This window comes from Cavia porcellus, unplaced genomic scaffold (genome assembly GCF_034190915.1).
Source record: "Cavia porcellus strain 051 isolate PalLab524CR breed Dunkin Hartley unplaced genomic scaffold, mCavPor4.1 scaffold_1, whole genome shotgun sequence".
Classification (NCBI taxonomy): Eukaryota; Metazoa; Chordata; class Mammalia; order Rodentia; family Caviidae; genus Cavia; species Cavia porcellus.
Genome location: NW_026947484.1, coordinates 158876070 through 158894782, shown reverse-complemented (window position 1 = coordinate 158894782; position 18713 = coordinate 158876070). Strand labels below are relative to the sequence as shown.

Genomic DNA, 18713 nt, shown 5'->3' with positions numbered 1-18713 from the left:
TCACTGTACACTCATTTGGGACATAGGCGATTTTGACCAGGTCCCTGATAGTCTCATCTTCTTTGCATTGATGAATCTTTTTGACTTTCAAAGATAAGATGAAGATTCATTTTATCTTCAGCATTGTCTCTCATCATTTTAGTCAAATGCAGTGGTTTTCTGTAAGATTGCTCAGCTCATATTTACAACCATACTAATATATCCAAGCATGCTAATTTGAAATACTATAATTTCCTTACACAGTCTTTTAAACTTTCCACAGACTTTAAATTACTCAAAAGTAATGTTGGTACTAGAAAGAAAATGGTTTCCAAGAGTAGCTATCATATTTTCCATGAATTTATTATCTGTTTAACCTAGACACACATGTAGGCATGTGCACACACACATTTCCATTTGAGACATAATAATAAGCTGAAGTGTTTTGCAGGCATACTATTCAAATTAATTGAAGTATATGCATAATTGATTTATATTCCTAAGCCAATGATAGCATATATTCCTTATGATTAATTCATCATTTTGGATGCATTAATTATTACTCAATAAATAAAAATAACTTTTCTATGATAACTATTTTCAACATGATTTTTAATGTAATTTGGAATTTGAATAACTCCACAGTTGGGAATACTACTCAAGGATGCAAATGCCATTTTTCTGGGTTATTGAAAAGTAAATTTGTCAAGAATTAGGAGATAAAGGTGAGCACTTGAAGAATTACAGCAATCTGCTGGACGTCTATTAAAAAACAGGCTAACTATAGTAAATATATTTCTATTGTAGCTCGGAAATGTTTCAGAAGAAACTGAGAGCCATTCCTCAGTACTTAACCATCAATAAATAAGACCTCAGTCCCACAACTTCAAATCCAGAACCCTGACTGTGAGCCTTACCAGTCAGCAAGCACAACTAGCCTGGCCTCGTAGGGAACCAAGCTTTCATACTCTACACTTCTCTGACTCTGAGACCTTACATCTCCTCCTTGGTGGCTTCCTTTGTAGACTTTAAAAACCACTGGTTCTGGAGGTCACGCAGGTGAGTCCTTGATTATTCTCACACTAGCATTACTGTAGGTAATGCCTTGCATGTGTGGGTTATGAAAAAGACTGCCTCAATTAATTTAGGGGGACATAAAGGTTTTTTTTCCCCCAGATCACAGACCCATGTACAGACTTGGGCCCATGCAAAAATCTGATGAATGACCTTTTGATTTCTGGAGGCTCAAAACTCCACCCTTAGATCACGCTAATGAAGCAGTTTCCTGAGTGCGGGCTCTAGATGGCGTTTCATTGTGCATACAGTCTGTGAGTACTGTCTCTCCAATTACCTTTCCTTTCCTCACATCACCCTGATTCTTGACCTAAGAAGTATTCTCAGCTTCTATGCTTGTGGAGGTGGATTTGAGACTGGAGTCTCCTCATCTGTGCATGGATGCCTCATGAATAAATTCCTTTCTTTTGTGAAACTGGTTGTTTTAGCATTTGGCATATTGTGTGGTAGGTAAAATGGGTCTGCTATTGAAAGCCTTGGAGCTCCAGAAAAGTCAGTAAGAGGAGACTTCAAGATCAAGACTAGACATCGTCAGTGACTATTTATGGATAAAAAAATAAACAATCTAGGTTGATGACTATCTGTGCACTTGCTATTGACAGTTCCAAAGATGCCAAAATGTATAGCAATATGAGAGTATAAGGATAATGTTCATAGAGACACAGGCAGTAGGAAATTGCATGTAATGCACACAACTACAGGTGAAGAGTTCATATATATATATATATATATACATAATGACTGATGTTTTTATTATAGCTACCATAAATCATATCACACAAATTTTGTTAAAATAAAACATCTTATTTATATATTCAAAAGTTACACATTAGCAAACATGTCTCCATGTGTATGACCTTCTATTGACTTTGCTTCACTTTCCAAAGGCAAAGTATAGTGAAATAATCAATGATAGAATGAGAATAGTTTTATGCAAAGTCTCAGTTTATTGTAAGTGAGAATATATGATTAGATATGCTCCACGGTTATTTGGTCAGAGGTCAAATCTTTTGGGAGAGGAAACAGTGTCTAATGCTGAAGATGGGTACAACGAGTGAATTCATAATTTTCCCAGATTTGGAAAAGTTCCTCACTCTCTTGCGGCATGAGGCAATGTTACCATTTTCCCTAAATTTACATGTTCTTCTGGGATTGGCTGGATGATTTTGTACTTCAGCATAGGAAGAACTTTTGGAGTGGGTCTGGGAGAAGACAGCTTGTCTACCCTTTAACCACAATGGACCGAGGCACTCAGACAATTTCCTTTGTAAACGTAGAGGTGGGTTAATAAAAGTCGTAAGGTACTATTGCCTGCTTGTGTGAGTTTAGAAAAATTAGAAAATGTTTAGACAAAATGTATTGGTGTCTTTATTGTAGGAATTCTCAGGATTTTAAGAGTGTAATGAGCAATGTAAACATTTAAGACAATGGTATCATATGCAGGATTTCCAAATCAGTTTGATCCACGTTACTTTGATGCATTTTTTTCTCAAAATGATACAAAAGTAGCATGTAATACCCATGAATTTTCTAAATCCTTTAACCTGCCACCACACATTATATATATACATTTTACATTTCAGCATTTATCAGAGATTTAGCTAAACAAGGTGCAAAGAGTTTACTTTCCAAAAGCTCAGAGACTTCCTAGAAATTCTATGAGTTGAAGCACTATTTGAAAATGCTGATTCTATGTAGCTCCTTGTCAGACTTTTAGAAAATGCATGGTTTGATTTATTGTAGTTATAGTTTTGTTGAGATAAGCTTAAAGAAAGCAATGTTTTATTCCTATTCTCGCAATCACAAAATATCAGCTTATATCTTTGCACTCAGATGGTCAACCAGACAGATAAAGTTAATATTAAATATACCCAGTGTGAATATGTAGTGAGAAAATACAACAGAGCACTTCTATCATCTTTTACATTCAAAATTATACTGGTCAAATTGAACATCTGAATCTTAGAATATTAAAAGTGGTAAAAAAATTAATCCAATTTAGGGTTTACACAATAGCACTTATAATACAATTTATTCTGTATAGGTAGATTCATGAAACGTGGTTAAAAACTAGAATTAATAGAATTTTAGATGCAATGCTATGTGGGACTCCATACTAACAAGTTTAAAGTACTACTACTGCTCTCCATTCTCAACTCAAACCCAAGATTTCCCTGTGAAACAGGAACATTTCTTTCTTTCTGTAGAATTAAGTATATTTTTAAAATAGCTGCCAATTACATGAAGATGGGGGCTTTTCGGATAGAAAATACACACTGTTGAGAGTATTAAATGTGAAGAAAACATGCAAGCAAAATAAGCTTTAGGAATAACATGTGAAGGTGCTAATTTATTTACTTTGATTATCAAGAATTCAACCATATATATGCATATATATTTAATGGTGACTAAATAATTACATATACATATTACACTAATAAACATCACATATTAATTTCTTTTGACACATGACACCAAAATAGCATTAAAGATGCAATTTAGAAAGGCTGAATTCAAATGACTTTTGCAGACACTTTTCTTTATGTACAGAATTCATATAGTGACTAAAATGTAAAATCTGAGACACTTTTGTATTAAGTTCACCAATTTGCTGAATTTTTTCTTTACCTATTTTTCTGTTTGATACAGAAATTTTCATCTCCTCACCAAAATAATGTGAGATATGAGAAAAATAGCTCTTTTATCTTGGTGAATTGCCAGCATTTAGAATCTGGCTATCACTTATGTAGAACCAGAAAGGTACATTTTTCCATGTCTTTGCATTGGTAAAACTGGATGAGGGACATATATGACCTAAATTATGAAAAAGATTAGAGAGTATGTGTCATTTTCTACATGGATAATAAAAACTCTAGTGGCCAAATATCTTTCTCTGAAAGCAGAACAGTAACACTAATATACACCTAAAATGTGTTAGGGTTCATCTATATTTTCTTAAAATATTTCAAAATGGCTGGGGTTTAGCTCAGCAGCACAAGTGCCTATATGGTTGTGAGTTTGATCCCTGATACCTCCCCCCATAAATAAAATCTCAAAATGCTACATTGTACATATTTTTAATCTTTATTTTGCAGAACAAAAAGAGGCCCCTGGAAACAGCCTGTGAGATCATGCTGTTCACAAATCAGAAAACCCAGTTCAAAATAATGAGGTCTTGGGCAGCCTACGACTGGTTCAGAACTTCTAACTGAGATGAACATACATTTCCTTTGACAAAATGAAAACATGCTGGATCTGAAATTACGTGCAGATGGACCTGGAATTTTCAAAATATCTTGTTCTCTGTGAAGAGAATTTTCTTTTTCTTTTAAATACGTGGAAAATAATTATTTAAGGATTACCATAAGAAAACAGAGACAAGATATTTATTTCGTATTAAATGTGGGAGCCCCAAAAGTCCAGGTACGAATATTCACTGAGAAACTCACTTTATTTTTAAGATCACAGGCTCTGAAATCAGATAGACTCTGACTCAATCACTTGTTCGCTCTCTGAGCTTTAGTTTCTTCTATAAATTGGGATGAATATACCCACTGTTAGGGTTGTCCTAAAGCTGGGATAAGGCATTAAAATTATTTAATGTAGCACTGCCACAGAGTAATTGCTTAATAAATGGTAATGCCTGTGATTGGAATTTCCACTCCAGTGCTGTCCACCGAGACATGCTGACCTCCCTCCAGGTATCAGAATGTTGTTTAGTTATCATGGAGTCAGGGTGATTCTCAGTCACCCACTGCTGTCTGACAGGCAGATCCATTACATTCATCTGCCAGAGACATCGTTCCTGGACAGGACCTCAGAGAGAAAGTCTTGGTTTCAATAATTCCTATTGTCAGGTCACAGAGTCACAGCTTGGACCCATTATGATCGATAAACTGTTTACAGAGCAATCCAAAGTCTAGAATCCTATTTGTGTGTTTGAAATAATGTTTCATTCTCCTGTTTTATACCTAGAGGGCTGTCTAGATTCATGAAGTGTCACTTTCTCTGGGCTGATGCGGGCTATCTTCTATCTAGAGCAGTGTGTACGAAAGGTAAAAATCAACGAACTCATGGCTCCTCCCAAGTTTATAAGCACGCTGGACTACACAATATAATAGGGGTGCACAGATGGATAAAGTGGAAAAGCAATCAAATATAAATTAAAAAGGTACAAGTACCCTGCTGTTACTTATCTGCAGGGATCTTCTCATCTCAGTCCTGCAGGAGTTGAGGAGCTCACTAATTCATGGTTAGATGAATCCAGTAGAAATGTCTGCACTGTCATGAGATCCATCTTGTTGGCCACTTGTCAGATTAAGGGACAAGTTACCTACATTAAGGAATTTGTCACTCTTGGGCATTTAATTAGCAGAATAATAACATAGGGATTTACAGAATTCTGTTTCACTCATATGAGCTTCGTTCCGGGGCTCCTGATTCGGGGATCACTGATTTATGCCTGAATTGAATCTTGATCATGTGCAAATCTCGGATTCAGTGCAGATGTCTCAGAGTAGAAAAGTGCTATGTGCTCATCTGACTGGAGAAACAGTCAATTTAACTAAGCTCATAAGAAATACAAAGCAATTTCACAGCCGATTTAGACCCATAGACCTTTTTACCTGGTTTATAGGAAACTCATAGAAATTAAGAATTGAAAGCAAAGTTTAAGATCATCTAGCACAATCATTCCATTTTATAAGTCTGTCTTCCCAGAGGAGCTAGAGGGCACTCAAGAGAGAAGCTGCATTTGTTTCCAGTGTGACTGTAGAAGGCAAGAAGCCCTAAGCGTAATGGATGTGATTTCAGACTTTCTGGGTAAGTCAGAGAGTCTTAGCGCCTAAGCGCACCTCCTATTTTACTTAGCTCCAAACAAATGAGATATTAAATGCAAATAGATTATGTGTCATAGTCTGCTCCCACAAGCAGCAACCGGATGGAATTTTTCATTTTTCATTTGACAGGGAGTATGAACGATTTCAATATGTTATTATTACATTGATAGGAGCAATCCTCGTTCAAGGGATTAGTGCAAATCATAGTTTGATGAAATGTTGGGGTAGGAGGCGAGAAGGTGTCACAAAGTTCCTGGAGAAACCAGTACTCACATAGAAAGGTCACCGCAGAGTTCCCAGCCGCAAACACAGCACAGTGGTGCCACCTAGTGACTGCATTCCTCTGGCTGTGAGAGGCACAGGTTTCTTAGCAGGGAGAATCAGATTCGTACATATTTCACATCCCAACACTCACTACGTATTCCTGGTTTGTTTTACCCTATCAGATTCTAAGGACAAAATGAACACTGGACTCTAGGTCTTTGAAATCCATTGGACAAAAACAACAGAAGGACAGGAGATGTGCCTAATGCTTTGTTCCTGAGGAGTGCACATCTGTTCTGCTCTAAAAGAATATAAAAGCATTTCTAACATTTGATGTAATGAAAAAAGAGATAACACATTTCTGTCTCTGTGAAGCATATTTTCCAACTACTTCCTAACGTTATTTTTTTAAATGAGCCCATGTGTTGCATATAATAGATGCTTAAGAAAGGATGCTGAATGAGGATGTTGGGTGCTAGGTGAATCCCTGATCATAAGAAGTTTCAAGAGAAGGCATACCTAGACAAGTACACAGGTTCAAATTGCCCTGCACGAACATGTGTGATGACTCTCCAGGGACCTGAGTGAATCCTCCTTTGAAAATCTGAGGCATATCCTGAAGTCAAGGGTGTTTGGTGGTTCAAATGGAAGCACAGTGGTAGAGGAAGACATAAAACCAGAGAAGGGCCAAAGGAAAGAGCTATGAATGAAATACGAAGTGAAGGCAACACAAATTACTTGTGATAGAATAAAATTTGCCATTATCAATTGTAAGATGAATACACAGTGTACTGTTACATACGCTGACAGTAAAGGCACCAACTCGATTCTCATACGTGTGATTGCCTAACAACTGTAACACCACACTGAGCTGACTGGTGCTACTCTGATGCAGTGAAAAGCAACAGTAAATGTGAAGAGTGCTTCATGAATGGGACGGTTTTGATTTCCTGGTTATATGAGCAGAGGTGAAAAGTCTATATGCCCATGAATTTTTTCTTTTACAAACCACTAACACAGCCTGTCTTCAAAGCTACTAAGAAGCAAAGTGCATCATTAAACATGGTGCATTTTGTTTGTGTAGAGGAACAAAAGATAGGCTCATTTTGGGACAAAAATCCTCTGTTGCAATTTTAGAGTAAAAGTGCTCAAACAAGATTACCTAATTTCATATCATCAGACTTGTCATTATCATTTAGGAACCAATCAACAGATGAGTTTGGACTATTGTGTTGTCATGAACATTTAATGAATATGGACTTGATGCCTGGAGTAATGCAGAAATACTCCAACGGAAAACACATGCTAGATTTGTGGGTCTTTGTGTAAATTCTTTTATGCCTCTGAATGATAAATTATTTATCTATGCAATATTGAAAAAACTAATGCATATATCAGAAGATTCTTTTTGGTAGGTTGACTAAATACCTTTAAAATACTTCTTAAACTGTACTCACGTTGCAATCTGAGTATGAATATCATCCTCTTCAAAAGTACATACCAGTCTTGTCTATGTCTCTTGCACATTCTCTGGTCTATTTTATAAAAAGAAAGAGGAAGACTAAACTTTGGCTACTATAGCTGGCCTGACGGGCAGGCTGAGCCCTAGGAGGTGAATCCCCAGACAGAGTGATTGTGTGGCAAAGAAAGTCTCTCTGCCCAGGTGCCCATTTCATGGGTGAAACGTCTACTGTCAGTGGTGAGTTATTTAGTGTTAGTCATTTCTTTAAAAACACAAATACCCCTATGTAGGTGCACATTGGCGGTTACTGTGGTTAAGATTATCACAGAAACAGCCATTGGTTCAACAACTAACCCACTTACCAGTGGATAGGATTTTCTCCTTTCAACCCCTAGGCACCTGTCCATTCCACACCCTGAGCACAGTGAGGAGCTCTGAGCCAGAGGGGAATGACAGAAGATGGAGAGAATTTTGAGGAGACAAACAGGCAGCACAAAGAAAACTGTGCCACTCAAAGGTGACTGTGGAAAGCAGAACTGAGGGGACACATTTCTAAACAACTTTACCCTTTTCTCTTAGATGCAAAACTGCTATTAAACAGAATCTCCCTTTTCTGTTTGCTTGTTATATTTCAGAATTAAAAGTCATTTAAACCATATGCATCCCTACTTGGAACAACTACAAACAAATGCTTGCTGATTGGCTTTTAAGTCTCCTGTGTTCAGGAAAGAAACCGTTTCCTACATGTATTATTGGAAGACTAATCACTTATTAGACCAAAAGTCATTAAATCCAATTGTTTCAAGATTAACTTGCATTTTTTTAATCTTTCCTGTTATAGATGGCTTTTCTAATTGATCAGTTAGCCAGCTGGGATTTATCTCTTGCATTAAGATCTTTTAGTCTTCTGTTTATGTGTATGTGTGTGTGTGTGTTTTCATGTGTATAATATCAGCTTGTTTCATGAAATATTACAGTATTGATGGAAACAATGTGGCCTGCTAAATGTGATCGTTTAATAGATATTTTTAATTTACTACAGTGGAGTCATTGTTTATAAACATTGAATATAAAATTCAACATTGAAATACTTTATGTTCTCAGAAACTCATTAACTGAATATTGTAAGATCCAAGGAGGATTAGTATGAAATGAGAGAAAATTTTAGTGTAGAAAAAAGGAGCTGTCCTTTGGTAAGCAAAGTGATGAGATTCCAAAGGTGTCACCATCTTAAATTCTGGACCCTCTGAATCCATTACATAACAGAACAAAGAGGCATTCAGATAGCAGATAGAATTGTGGGAGGTGACAAACAAAATGGTTTCCCTAGAACATTTGAGAGAATCAAGTGAATTTCAGGGGGTCTCAGTGTTGAAAGGCAGGCAGGAAAGTCATTGTTACAGAGATGTGAGGTGAGAAGGATTTGAACAGTCGCATCTAGAAGAGAGACATGAGAAAAAGAAAGTTGGTGACCTCTAAAAGAGATGAAGACAAATTGCCACTGAGAACTCTGGCGCAGAATGCTGCCTGATTGGTGTTTGGATTTTAGCCAATGAGACCCATTTCAGACTTTGGACCTAAGAGACCATGAGACTTAATTTGTCTCATTCTAAGTTGCCATGTTTGTGGTAATTTTTACAGTAGAAACAGGCAACTAATACACTGACTAAAGTCTTTGATTATTCACTTGTTCGTTCAGTGAGTTCTGGGTATTTCCTGAAAGCCAGACATGCACACATCACTCTCTTTAGTGTTGGGCCAGTGGAACTGGTTTTTATTAACTCTCTCTGTTTTCTTCTATTAGTGTAACAGGACTGATAAGGAGAAGAAGAAACTCATTTTTAAATAGCTATATTGGGAGAAAATTCTGCATTTTATCAGCCTTTTGTTTTTCCTCTTTTGAATAGATACATCAGGAGAACTCTCTTCTAAAGCATCTATGTTCCCTGTATTAGGTTGGAATAATTTATACACATTTAGTTTGAAATATAAAATATAGAGGCATGGATTTAAAACATTGACCTCTCATCCAGATGAATTCTTCCTCACAAAAACCCACTCCTTTATTTATATATTCATGCAATGAGTTTGGTCCTTACCATGTTCTAGACCCTCTTTCATATACTGTAAAGAGAAAGATTAAGAGAAAAACGGAGAATTGCACAAAAAAACCTATGTTTTCCCCTATAGGATCCTACAGTCTAGTGATGTGGGAGATACATATTTTCAAATACAAGGTAAGGTGGTGAGTGCTTTGATGAGTGTGATAGAACTCTATGATTTCTTATAAATTACAGGATCCCAGTTAAGTACTTAATAGGAATTCACATTAATAAATATATGCTATTTTGGTCTATAAAACAAAGTGGTAATAATTACCAATAATTTTAATTCTTTGGTATATAGCAATCATCTGCTTTAACATATAAAGGCATGATTAGTACATGTGACATTGGACTTTGAGGTTTTGATTCCTACCTTTTGTGGTATTTGCTCTGAGCCTGGAGCAAATCAAAAAACGAAGGATTTAAACGATATTTTGAGACTGAGCTGAAGTTTTACTAACCAAGAAAGACTGACCAAATGTTGAGAAGTGGAAACTAGAGATCACCCACTACTGCATCTTTTCTTTATGAAAATAGAGCATCATATTCTAAATTGCATCATTTCTGCTGCACTTGTATCTGGAAATTAATCAACTAATTATGGATAATTATGATTAATATCTGAATTCATTATATGGAGGCATATTAATTGGAATTTGAAATGTATTCGGAGCTATCTTAAATTCCTTACAATCTAACAATCAGAGAATAATGGAAGCCTGATTGTTTCCAATGAGGGGAAAATCCCACAAACCTTGAAATAAGTTTTGAAAAAATACCACAGGTTGGTGAATTATTTTGTAGGAACTCATCACCCAGATTGCAGAGTGACATTTGTACTCAGGTGGCCTTTTTCTGAGAGAGGGCACCAGAGTCGTAGCCTGTGACTGGGCTTTTAAAAACTGCTTGATGCCTCTTCAGCTTCATTTTCTTACTTGTACAGGCTTACAATTGTAAAACACCCACCATGATATTATTCCCATGTTTAAAACAAAACAGAACATTGGAACTTTTCCCAAAGAGAAGATTAAGGTTTTAAGCATTTGGCCTGAAACTCAAGGTGTTTCTGTATCCTTGTGTTTCCATGGTCTGTGGGGAGAGTTGGAAGTCATTATGATTCCACTCTCTCTTCTTCCAAATCTAATAAAAAACCCCACCATGCTCTGATATGTTTCTCGCCTAAGTAATTTTAAACCAGTTCCATTATCTCCTTCCTACTACCCCTATCCTATGCCAGGCTTTGTCACATCTTTCTTGGTATTTTATAATAATTCTTTTTGATGCCAATCTTAATTACACCAATTAATCCTTCACCTTGACCCTCAAAGTTACACAGGAAGCCTAATGCTCAGCCTAGGTCAAACCAAGCTTCCAAACAAGTACACAAACCCCTTCAGGATCTGGCCCTGTGAATTTTTCTAGCCTGACTGCGCTGCCTGCTTGATCTACACTCTAGAGATTATTAGTGGCTCCCTTTAAGTGCACAGTGGTGTACTCTGTGTATTCCACCTTGACCTCACTATTTTACCCAATTCCAGAATCACTTCCTCTAGAAAGCCTTTCTGGATATGCTTCTGGCTGGATCAACGCTCCCCGGGTGCATTACAGTGCGTGTTCACTGCAGCAGTCTCTTGTGTTCCATGCCTTTGTCATCCACTGAAGTGTGAGATCTAAGTGAGAAGCAGTGCGCCAGGCACCCTTGCATCTCGCTTACATGGTGCATGGAGCACTCACATGCTCAGATGCTAGGGTGCTGACAGGAACTGCACTATCGTGCTTCCCTTAATTTCTCCCAGTTTCTGTACTTTGCTTATGGTCTAGTCCTTTGGACCACACATACATCTGTCATCTGTTCATCTGTCCACCCGTCCTACCTTCGTCTGTTCATCTGTCCACCCATCCTGCGTTCATCCATTCATCTGTCCACCTGTCCTGCGTTCATCCGTTCGTCTGTCCACCCGTCCTGCCTTCATCCGTTCATCTGTCTACCTATCATGCCTTCATCCATTCATCTGTGGTCGTCACATACATATAGGTACTGATCAAGTTCCAGATATGTTTGAATTTTCTATCCAGCTAGCAAATAGGCAAACTACTCAGTCTTACTGTTATCTTGATTTTTGAGGGACTATTTTCACCCTCCTTTATTCTTGAATCAGTTTTACTGAAACACAGTATAGTTTCTTACTACTGAAGCACGGCATAGCTATGTATGAGATTCTTTTCACAGGGGTTTTCTAGGTTCACTCATTCATTCCTTCTTTGAAACAATGTACTTAAATGACAGTTTCATATTTTTTCCCAGCATAAAACTTTATAACTCCATTGAAGACTGGCTTAATATCTTATTTCAGGTACTACAAGAGACTCTGGCATAACAATGACTTTAGGATCCTCTGCTACCCATGGAAAAGAGTACGCTTTGTTTCAATTGGTAATAAATTCATTTTGTTTTTTTATGAGATTAATTGCTTTTATAGATGAGATTAAAAACTGATGAAGACCAGACACTACCTAAGGTAAGGTTAAAGGTGCTATGCAATCAGTTGTGAGGAAATGTCTTAATTTCTGCACTGATTGTCTTGTTCCAACCTTTTGTTAGCTGATTGAGGGTTGCTGCTAAAACTTTCTGGCCTGTGTGAAGGAACTGCTAACTACCAGGCTCTGTATTAGATAACAGAGGCATAGAACTCAGTTCAGCTGCCACCCTCAGGTTTCTCCATTGTCTGCCTCTTTGATTTTTTAGGTATTTTCTTTTTGCTCCCTCATTCTTGGCCAATCTTCCTAATATATGAAGATTCTATTCACATATGTGAAAATTTCCTCCAAAAATGTCTATTTTTTGGGCAAAATTTATAGAGCATAATATATTAAATGAGAATAGTCATGCATATGGCTGTCTTCTGAATAGTTTAAAATTTCTTTAAGATAATATCTTGTGCTCCTGGAACTCAATGCCTGATTACAGATGTTACTCAACAAATGTTTGTTAAATGATGAATTATGTTTTCTAGTGGAAACTGGAAATAAGGTAAGTCAAAGAAAGGCACTTCCATTTTTAAGAAAACCAGGAATCCATCATAGTAAAAAAAAATTTTGTTAAGTAGATGAATCAAATAGGAGTTATTCATTTCAGAGGGGGATTTCTTTACATAATGTGGTACCTTCTCATGAATTTAATGATTCAGTTTACAAACACTACATTTTATTTTTTCAAAGGAACTTTCTGTTGTTTAAAGTGATACAAGCATATTTTATGGTACAGTTCTGGACATTTTCTTTTTGGTTTTTCCATACTGATGACCAGTGTTTAATTAAAAGTAAGTATATTATTGTTTCTTTGGCTGCCAACTGCACCTAGATTTGTTCTATGAACTTAAAAATGATGTTAAAAGACACATAAACACAATTCACCATTTTAAAACAGTGAAAATTTCCCAGTCCAATGGAAGGGTCTGTGTTGATTTTTGGGTCTATTATCAGGTATAGGGAAATCATATTTTAAAATAACTTCTTTGTCAATATATATATATATATATATATATATATATATGCAAGCCTATTATACTCTGATTATTAGTGGAAGGCATATAAAGACAAATTGTCTGCAGAAAAACAATTTTCATATAATCATGGGTAAAAATTATTTCTAGGGACAAAATGAACACAAAAAAATACCAGATAGGGGGCTGGGGATTTAGCTCAGCGGCATAAGCACCTGCCTCTTGCAAGCAGGCAGTCATGAGTTCGATCCCTGGGACTGATAAAAATGAAAAAGACCAAAAAAAAAAAAAATACCAGATAGGGCATCAGTGGTGCCTTAAAGAAACTCCTAATTTTAATTCTCTGCATATCAACTAAATTACTTGGCTGAGTTGGTGTTATTGATTATTAATCTATATGAAAGCAAGTAAATATTGGTTTGACTGGAACTTTAACTTTTTGAATGACCATTGCAATGCAGTTTAGACAGTTAAGACCTAAGGATCTAAAACCAAAATTAGAACATTGTTAAGAGCTGATTCTGCCCCAGGAAATTCAGCCTTGACACGCTGAGACACAGTCACAGAACAGAGTATTTCGTAGTGCCCACCGACAGGCTGCACTAGGGAGCTAATAATTATTTCAGAAATAGTAGTTGGTTTTATTCAAAGTAGACTGTCTTAGCCTCCTTTTCACTCTTCAAAATATAAAATGTTAAATATATTTTACAGGTGAGCACAAAAGTGTATGTGCTCATTTTCATAAACATTAAAGGGGGCCACTGTGGACTAGGTGGTGGGATAAGAAGCTGGTCTCACCAGCCCAGCAGGAAGGCACATTTCAGCTGCTGACCCTTACCCAGAATAACTTGCGATCTGACCCAGCAATTACAATAAAAGCAGTCTAAATTTCCAAACCCACTGCATAGCTCATTCATCACGAAAAATGCCCTCTACCTTTCCAACTTTGAAGCTGATCAAAGAATAATTTTCTTTTGTTCTTAGTGCACACTCTATTTTGTGGCTTATTCTTGAATAACGATGTTAATAATTCAACTTTTATTCCCATCGATTGTAACAGATTTTTACTTGTCAAGAATATATACAAATATAAGTTATGACTATACGACTTTCACGTCTTGAGAACTCGTGGGCATAAATGATATAAATCTACTTTCTTCAATCTATTTTCAGCATGTTTATATTTTCATAACTATATCACTTTATCTCTAACTTCAGTCTTTGGCAGTAATATTGGAAAATATGAGATTTCTGTCAAGTTATTTCATACTCTCTTTTCCACTTATGTAGAAGCAGCAAATAAGTTAGTTAGCAAATCTAATATGCATTTTTTAATCTCCTAAACACTTTTGATAGAATTTTCATTTACAATTGTTATTTGGATCACATTTTTAAAGTTTTGTTTGAAACAACTGGAAATTTAATGTTTGGCTTCATTCATAGTGAAAATTCTTTTCCTATCTTCCTTTAATGATCTTTTGCTTAGAGTTATATATTGTCAAACCCTTCTCTTGTATCTTGCTTAGCAAAATGTGCATAATTTTCAAAGCTTTTGTTTATCATTTACACTACTGCTAAACCACATATTCTTTTAATCCCTGTCCAACCAAACTGTTCCCTGGAGGTTTTCAACAACTTCACAATTAATGATGGGTGAGTCCCATCTATGATCTCATTTGTTTTTCTGTCCTTCAACCAAATTCAGTTCAACTCAACATGAAAACATGCATTATCTCTTTCAAAGATTGCAGGGCTGAGGAGTTCAATTTTAGACTTTTTAATGCATCCACAATGTTGAAATATTTAACCCTAGCAATAAATTGACCAATTTGGGGACTTAATGGCTGTTGCTTAGGCATTCTATAGGCAGTGGCAACAATTATTAGGTCTCAGAGTAATTGTTAAACTAAAATGTATAATTTCTTGCTTTTAAGCAAGTTATTAAAATTTTCCTGTTCACACACACACACACACACACACACACACACACACATATATATATACATACAAATTTATTATTTACAGTTTTATTTTAATCTGTGATAAGACACGCTAGTACAGCTATTTACCAATATTGATCTACTCAAATTTTCAGCAACTCTCTATGTGAGGTAGTGTATTATACTTTATCCTTGTCCTGTTTTAAAACAAAAAGTCAGAGTCAGAGAGAGATTAAATAACTTGAAGTTTGCACAGCTAAAAGGCAATAGAAGTAACATTTAATCCTATACTATGGCTTCATAGTCTATCTTCTTGAACCTCATATTGTACTTATTTTGAAGAAATACAACTCTTTATAAAGGTAGGAACTATTTTAGATTGTTTTTAGATAGCTGTTTTTTTATATGAGCCACTACTGAAACAGATGGCCTGCTGAAAAAGAATCATGTTATACTTATCATAGATGGATTTCTTCCCATAACCACAGTCAGCAGAAATGATGCTAATAAATGCCACCAGACACCTCTTTAAAATATCTTGGATTCCATTGTTCTTTATTTGAGTCGATAAGGAAGGTACTCTATTTTATTTTAGGAGGACTTCATCCAATAATTAGGTCAGTGGCCAAAGAAAGAAAGTAAGCACTTAGCCACTCTTTCTCCTGGGTAATATATAACATTTGTGGAAGGTAATTGACATTCACTTTGAAACCAATGAAGAAAAGAAGACCGCAAAGTTTGCTATTAAGATTAATTCTGAATTCTCACATAAACCTGAGATTATATTACTCTAAAGAGGCTGAGAGATTCCATGAGAATAAGCTCTAAAAATTTAAATTCAAAGAAAAACTACATCTAAATAACTAGTTGTTCTTATTGTTTCAATATAATGCTCAAAGTTGAAGAACTCTAAACCCCCACCATAAAGGGAAAAACTCTGATTTATAATCATGTCACTTAAACTTTGCCTGCATCAACTATAAAATAATTTAAGACAGAATACTCAAATATGCTGCTTTTTGAGAGGTTATGAAAGTGTATTCTATAATTTGACCAGAAAGTGTTATGAGATTCTTTAAATACATAATCATAGACTTGCTTATACTTGTTTCATTTTGGAGGTGGGGGTAATTCATAATCATCTAAAGCAATTTAAAGCATTTTTGATTGATTACAATTTGAGAAAGTTTTTTTTTTTTTCATTTCTAAAACACTCAGTTTCTCAGATCAGCAAATCCTGTTTTAGACTAAAATTTCATGCCATTTCTGGAATGAGAGGAGAAACAACTATTTAACTAACTTACACCTCTTTATGAGTAGGCAGCCTCAACAAATCCTTTAACTCAGCAGTTACAGAAATCCCTATGAACTTTTCAAAGTTAAATCACTTTAGCAGTTCCACTTTCTTCTTTAAATAGCCAGCAGTCAACATGCAAAATTAACTGCTAAATTCCTCTGTAACAAGATAAAAGTCACTTCTAATATCCAGAGCCCTTATCTCGATTTTGTGTCATTCAGAAATGCTCACACTTGAAAACAACTTGTAAAAACACACTTATAGCAATGGTCTATCTTTTCAAACTGAGTATTTGAGGTTGAATTAGGAACAATCTAAAAATAAAGCGCAAACAACTGAAAATAAGTCCCCGGACTTGACAGTTTCAAGAGACCAAAATCTCCCACTGTAATCGAGCAGGAATGGAATTATCGGTTTTCCCCCAGTTATTTTTCCTTTTGGAAGCACTAAATGCCTCCCTGCTTCATAATGACTTTACAATAATGTAATAGCAAGCCAAACTAAATAGTTTTTTAATAGCTACTCAGAAAACCTTGTAAATTCTCTACAGTTCTGTTTGCAAAAGCCAAAGCAAATCACCTTGTGACTATATACAGCGTGGCACGAATTTACTGCATGAGTCCTACAGAATGAAGCAAAGGATGTTAACTTTCAGCCAGGGTGCCAACAGGAGTGCCACAGAATCCAAAGGGAGACAACACCACAGATAGACAAGGACAAGTAACAGACACGAGAGCAGTGGTGTTAGCACGCAGCCCCGAGGAACTGAGGTTGTCTGTACGACATGAGAAGCTCTTGTTTCATGGGAGAAGTACCCAGACATACTTTGTGAATGTATGTGGATACTGACCTGGACTTGTGACAGGACTAGAGGTAGTAGGCTCAATAATTTCTACAAAAAGGGAAAAGGAAAGAAAAGAAAAACATTTTGTGTATTAATCATACATAAAAGACAAACACTCATGAAGACAATCAACAGTCATGCAACATATACACAAGGGGTCTTTGATTTGAAGATTTCCCTCACCATGGACATAACTGATTGGGGTCTTCTTTCTGAGACTTACATGACACCTGTCACTGATTTTGCTGTTAGGTTACTTTTTATATTGGGGTCACACTGGGAGCCATTTCCATATTCTAATTTATAATACCAAGGAATGCTGTATCAACATTGGGGACCTACACTTGGGTACTTAGATAGTGGTTTACAAAATCAGCTTCTAAGAAATTACTAAAATGTTGAATGCCTTCTCAGAGTGCTAACACTGGTGCTATAAAGTAACTTAAGTGTTGCCTCTTACTGTGTATTAAAAATAAAAATCGTGGGTAGAATTCATATGATGCCAAAATGTGTTTTTAAAGATAAAATCTCATTGTATACAAGCATAGCAAAGAACCTGGCCACTCAGAGGACCAGTTGTGTCTGCTTTTATGTTTCTAAGCAAGAAAGTAAACACATACACACATATCCTGGCATGCATTGTTCACGTACATAAAAACATGTACACATTCTGAATTACCTGCAATGTATGTGAGTTACTACAGGGCACCACTGGCTCGACCACACATTTAAGTAGAAGATAATCATACCCTTGGCTTATCAAGGTAAGTATCTACCAAACAAGTTCCATGGCATTTTAAATTCCTTATATATTATTGAAGATTTCCATTTTAAATCTCTGTTTTAAAACAAGTCTTTACAAATGGCAAGTGAGGGTTGTAACAAAAAGTAGCAGGAACATAAAGATTAACATTATGGTTGGCAGAAATAAAGGACATGGAGTATTTTTAGTGGTGGAGAATGCAAACGTGAAGAAAATGCTACATTCTGGAGGAGTTCTCATAATGGGCTGGTCTGAGAATCTGGTCAAATTTTCTTATCATGATAGAACATTTTTATTGGTTGGATTCTATCATGGTGAGAAAATAACTAAATGCTCACAAGGGAACACAGTGCACACGGCCGCAAGAGGTGAAAGCACATGCAAAATCTTGTCTTTGAAACTTCTCGTGCTCATCTTTTCTCTCATGACCTACAAGAGATGCTGCAAACAAATGAACAACAATAACAACAACAACCACAACAGGTTTTCTTTTAAGTTAATAAGTCATTTATTTATTTAATTGGAACTTCTCTGTGACTCAGTGGGTAAAGCAAGGGCATTTTCCAATTGCCCTTAGGGGTAAACTATTAAGCTATTGACCACTGGTTCAGTGATAAACCATCACACAGTAGGGGCTAAAAAGT

The 18713-nt window shown here is 36.1% G+C and overlaps 1 protein-coding gene across 2 annotated transcripts in view; it reads right to left on the bottom strand.

Annotated features, from left to right (window-relative positions):
* Positions 1 to 18713, bottom strand: part of Negr1 (neuronal growth regulator 1) — a 772989-nt gene that overhangs the window by 91329 nt on the left and 662947 nt on the right. The window contains exon 7 of one of the 2 annotated variants that reach the window (XM_063258286.1): positions 17313 to 17354. The exons of the other annotated variant lie outside the window; for it this stretch is intronic. Coding sequence (XP_063114356.1) covers positions 17313 to 17354 — 42 coding nt within the window. The remainder of the gene's footprint in view (positions 1 to 17312; positions 17355 to 18713) is intronic. 2 annotated transcript variants of the gene reach the window in all.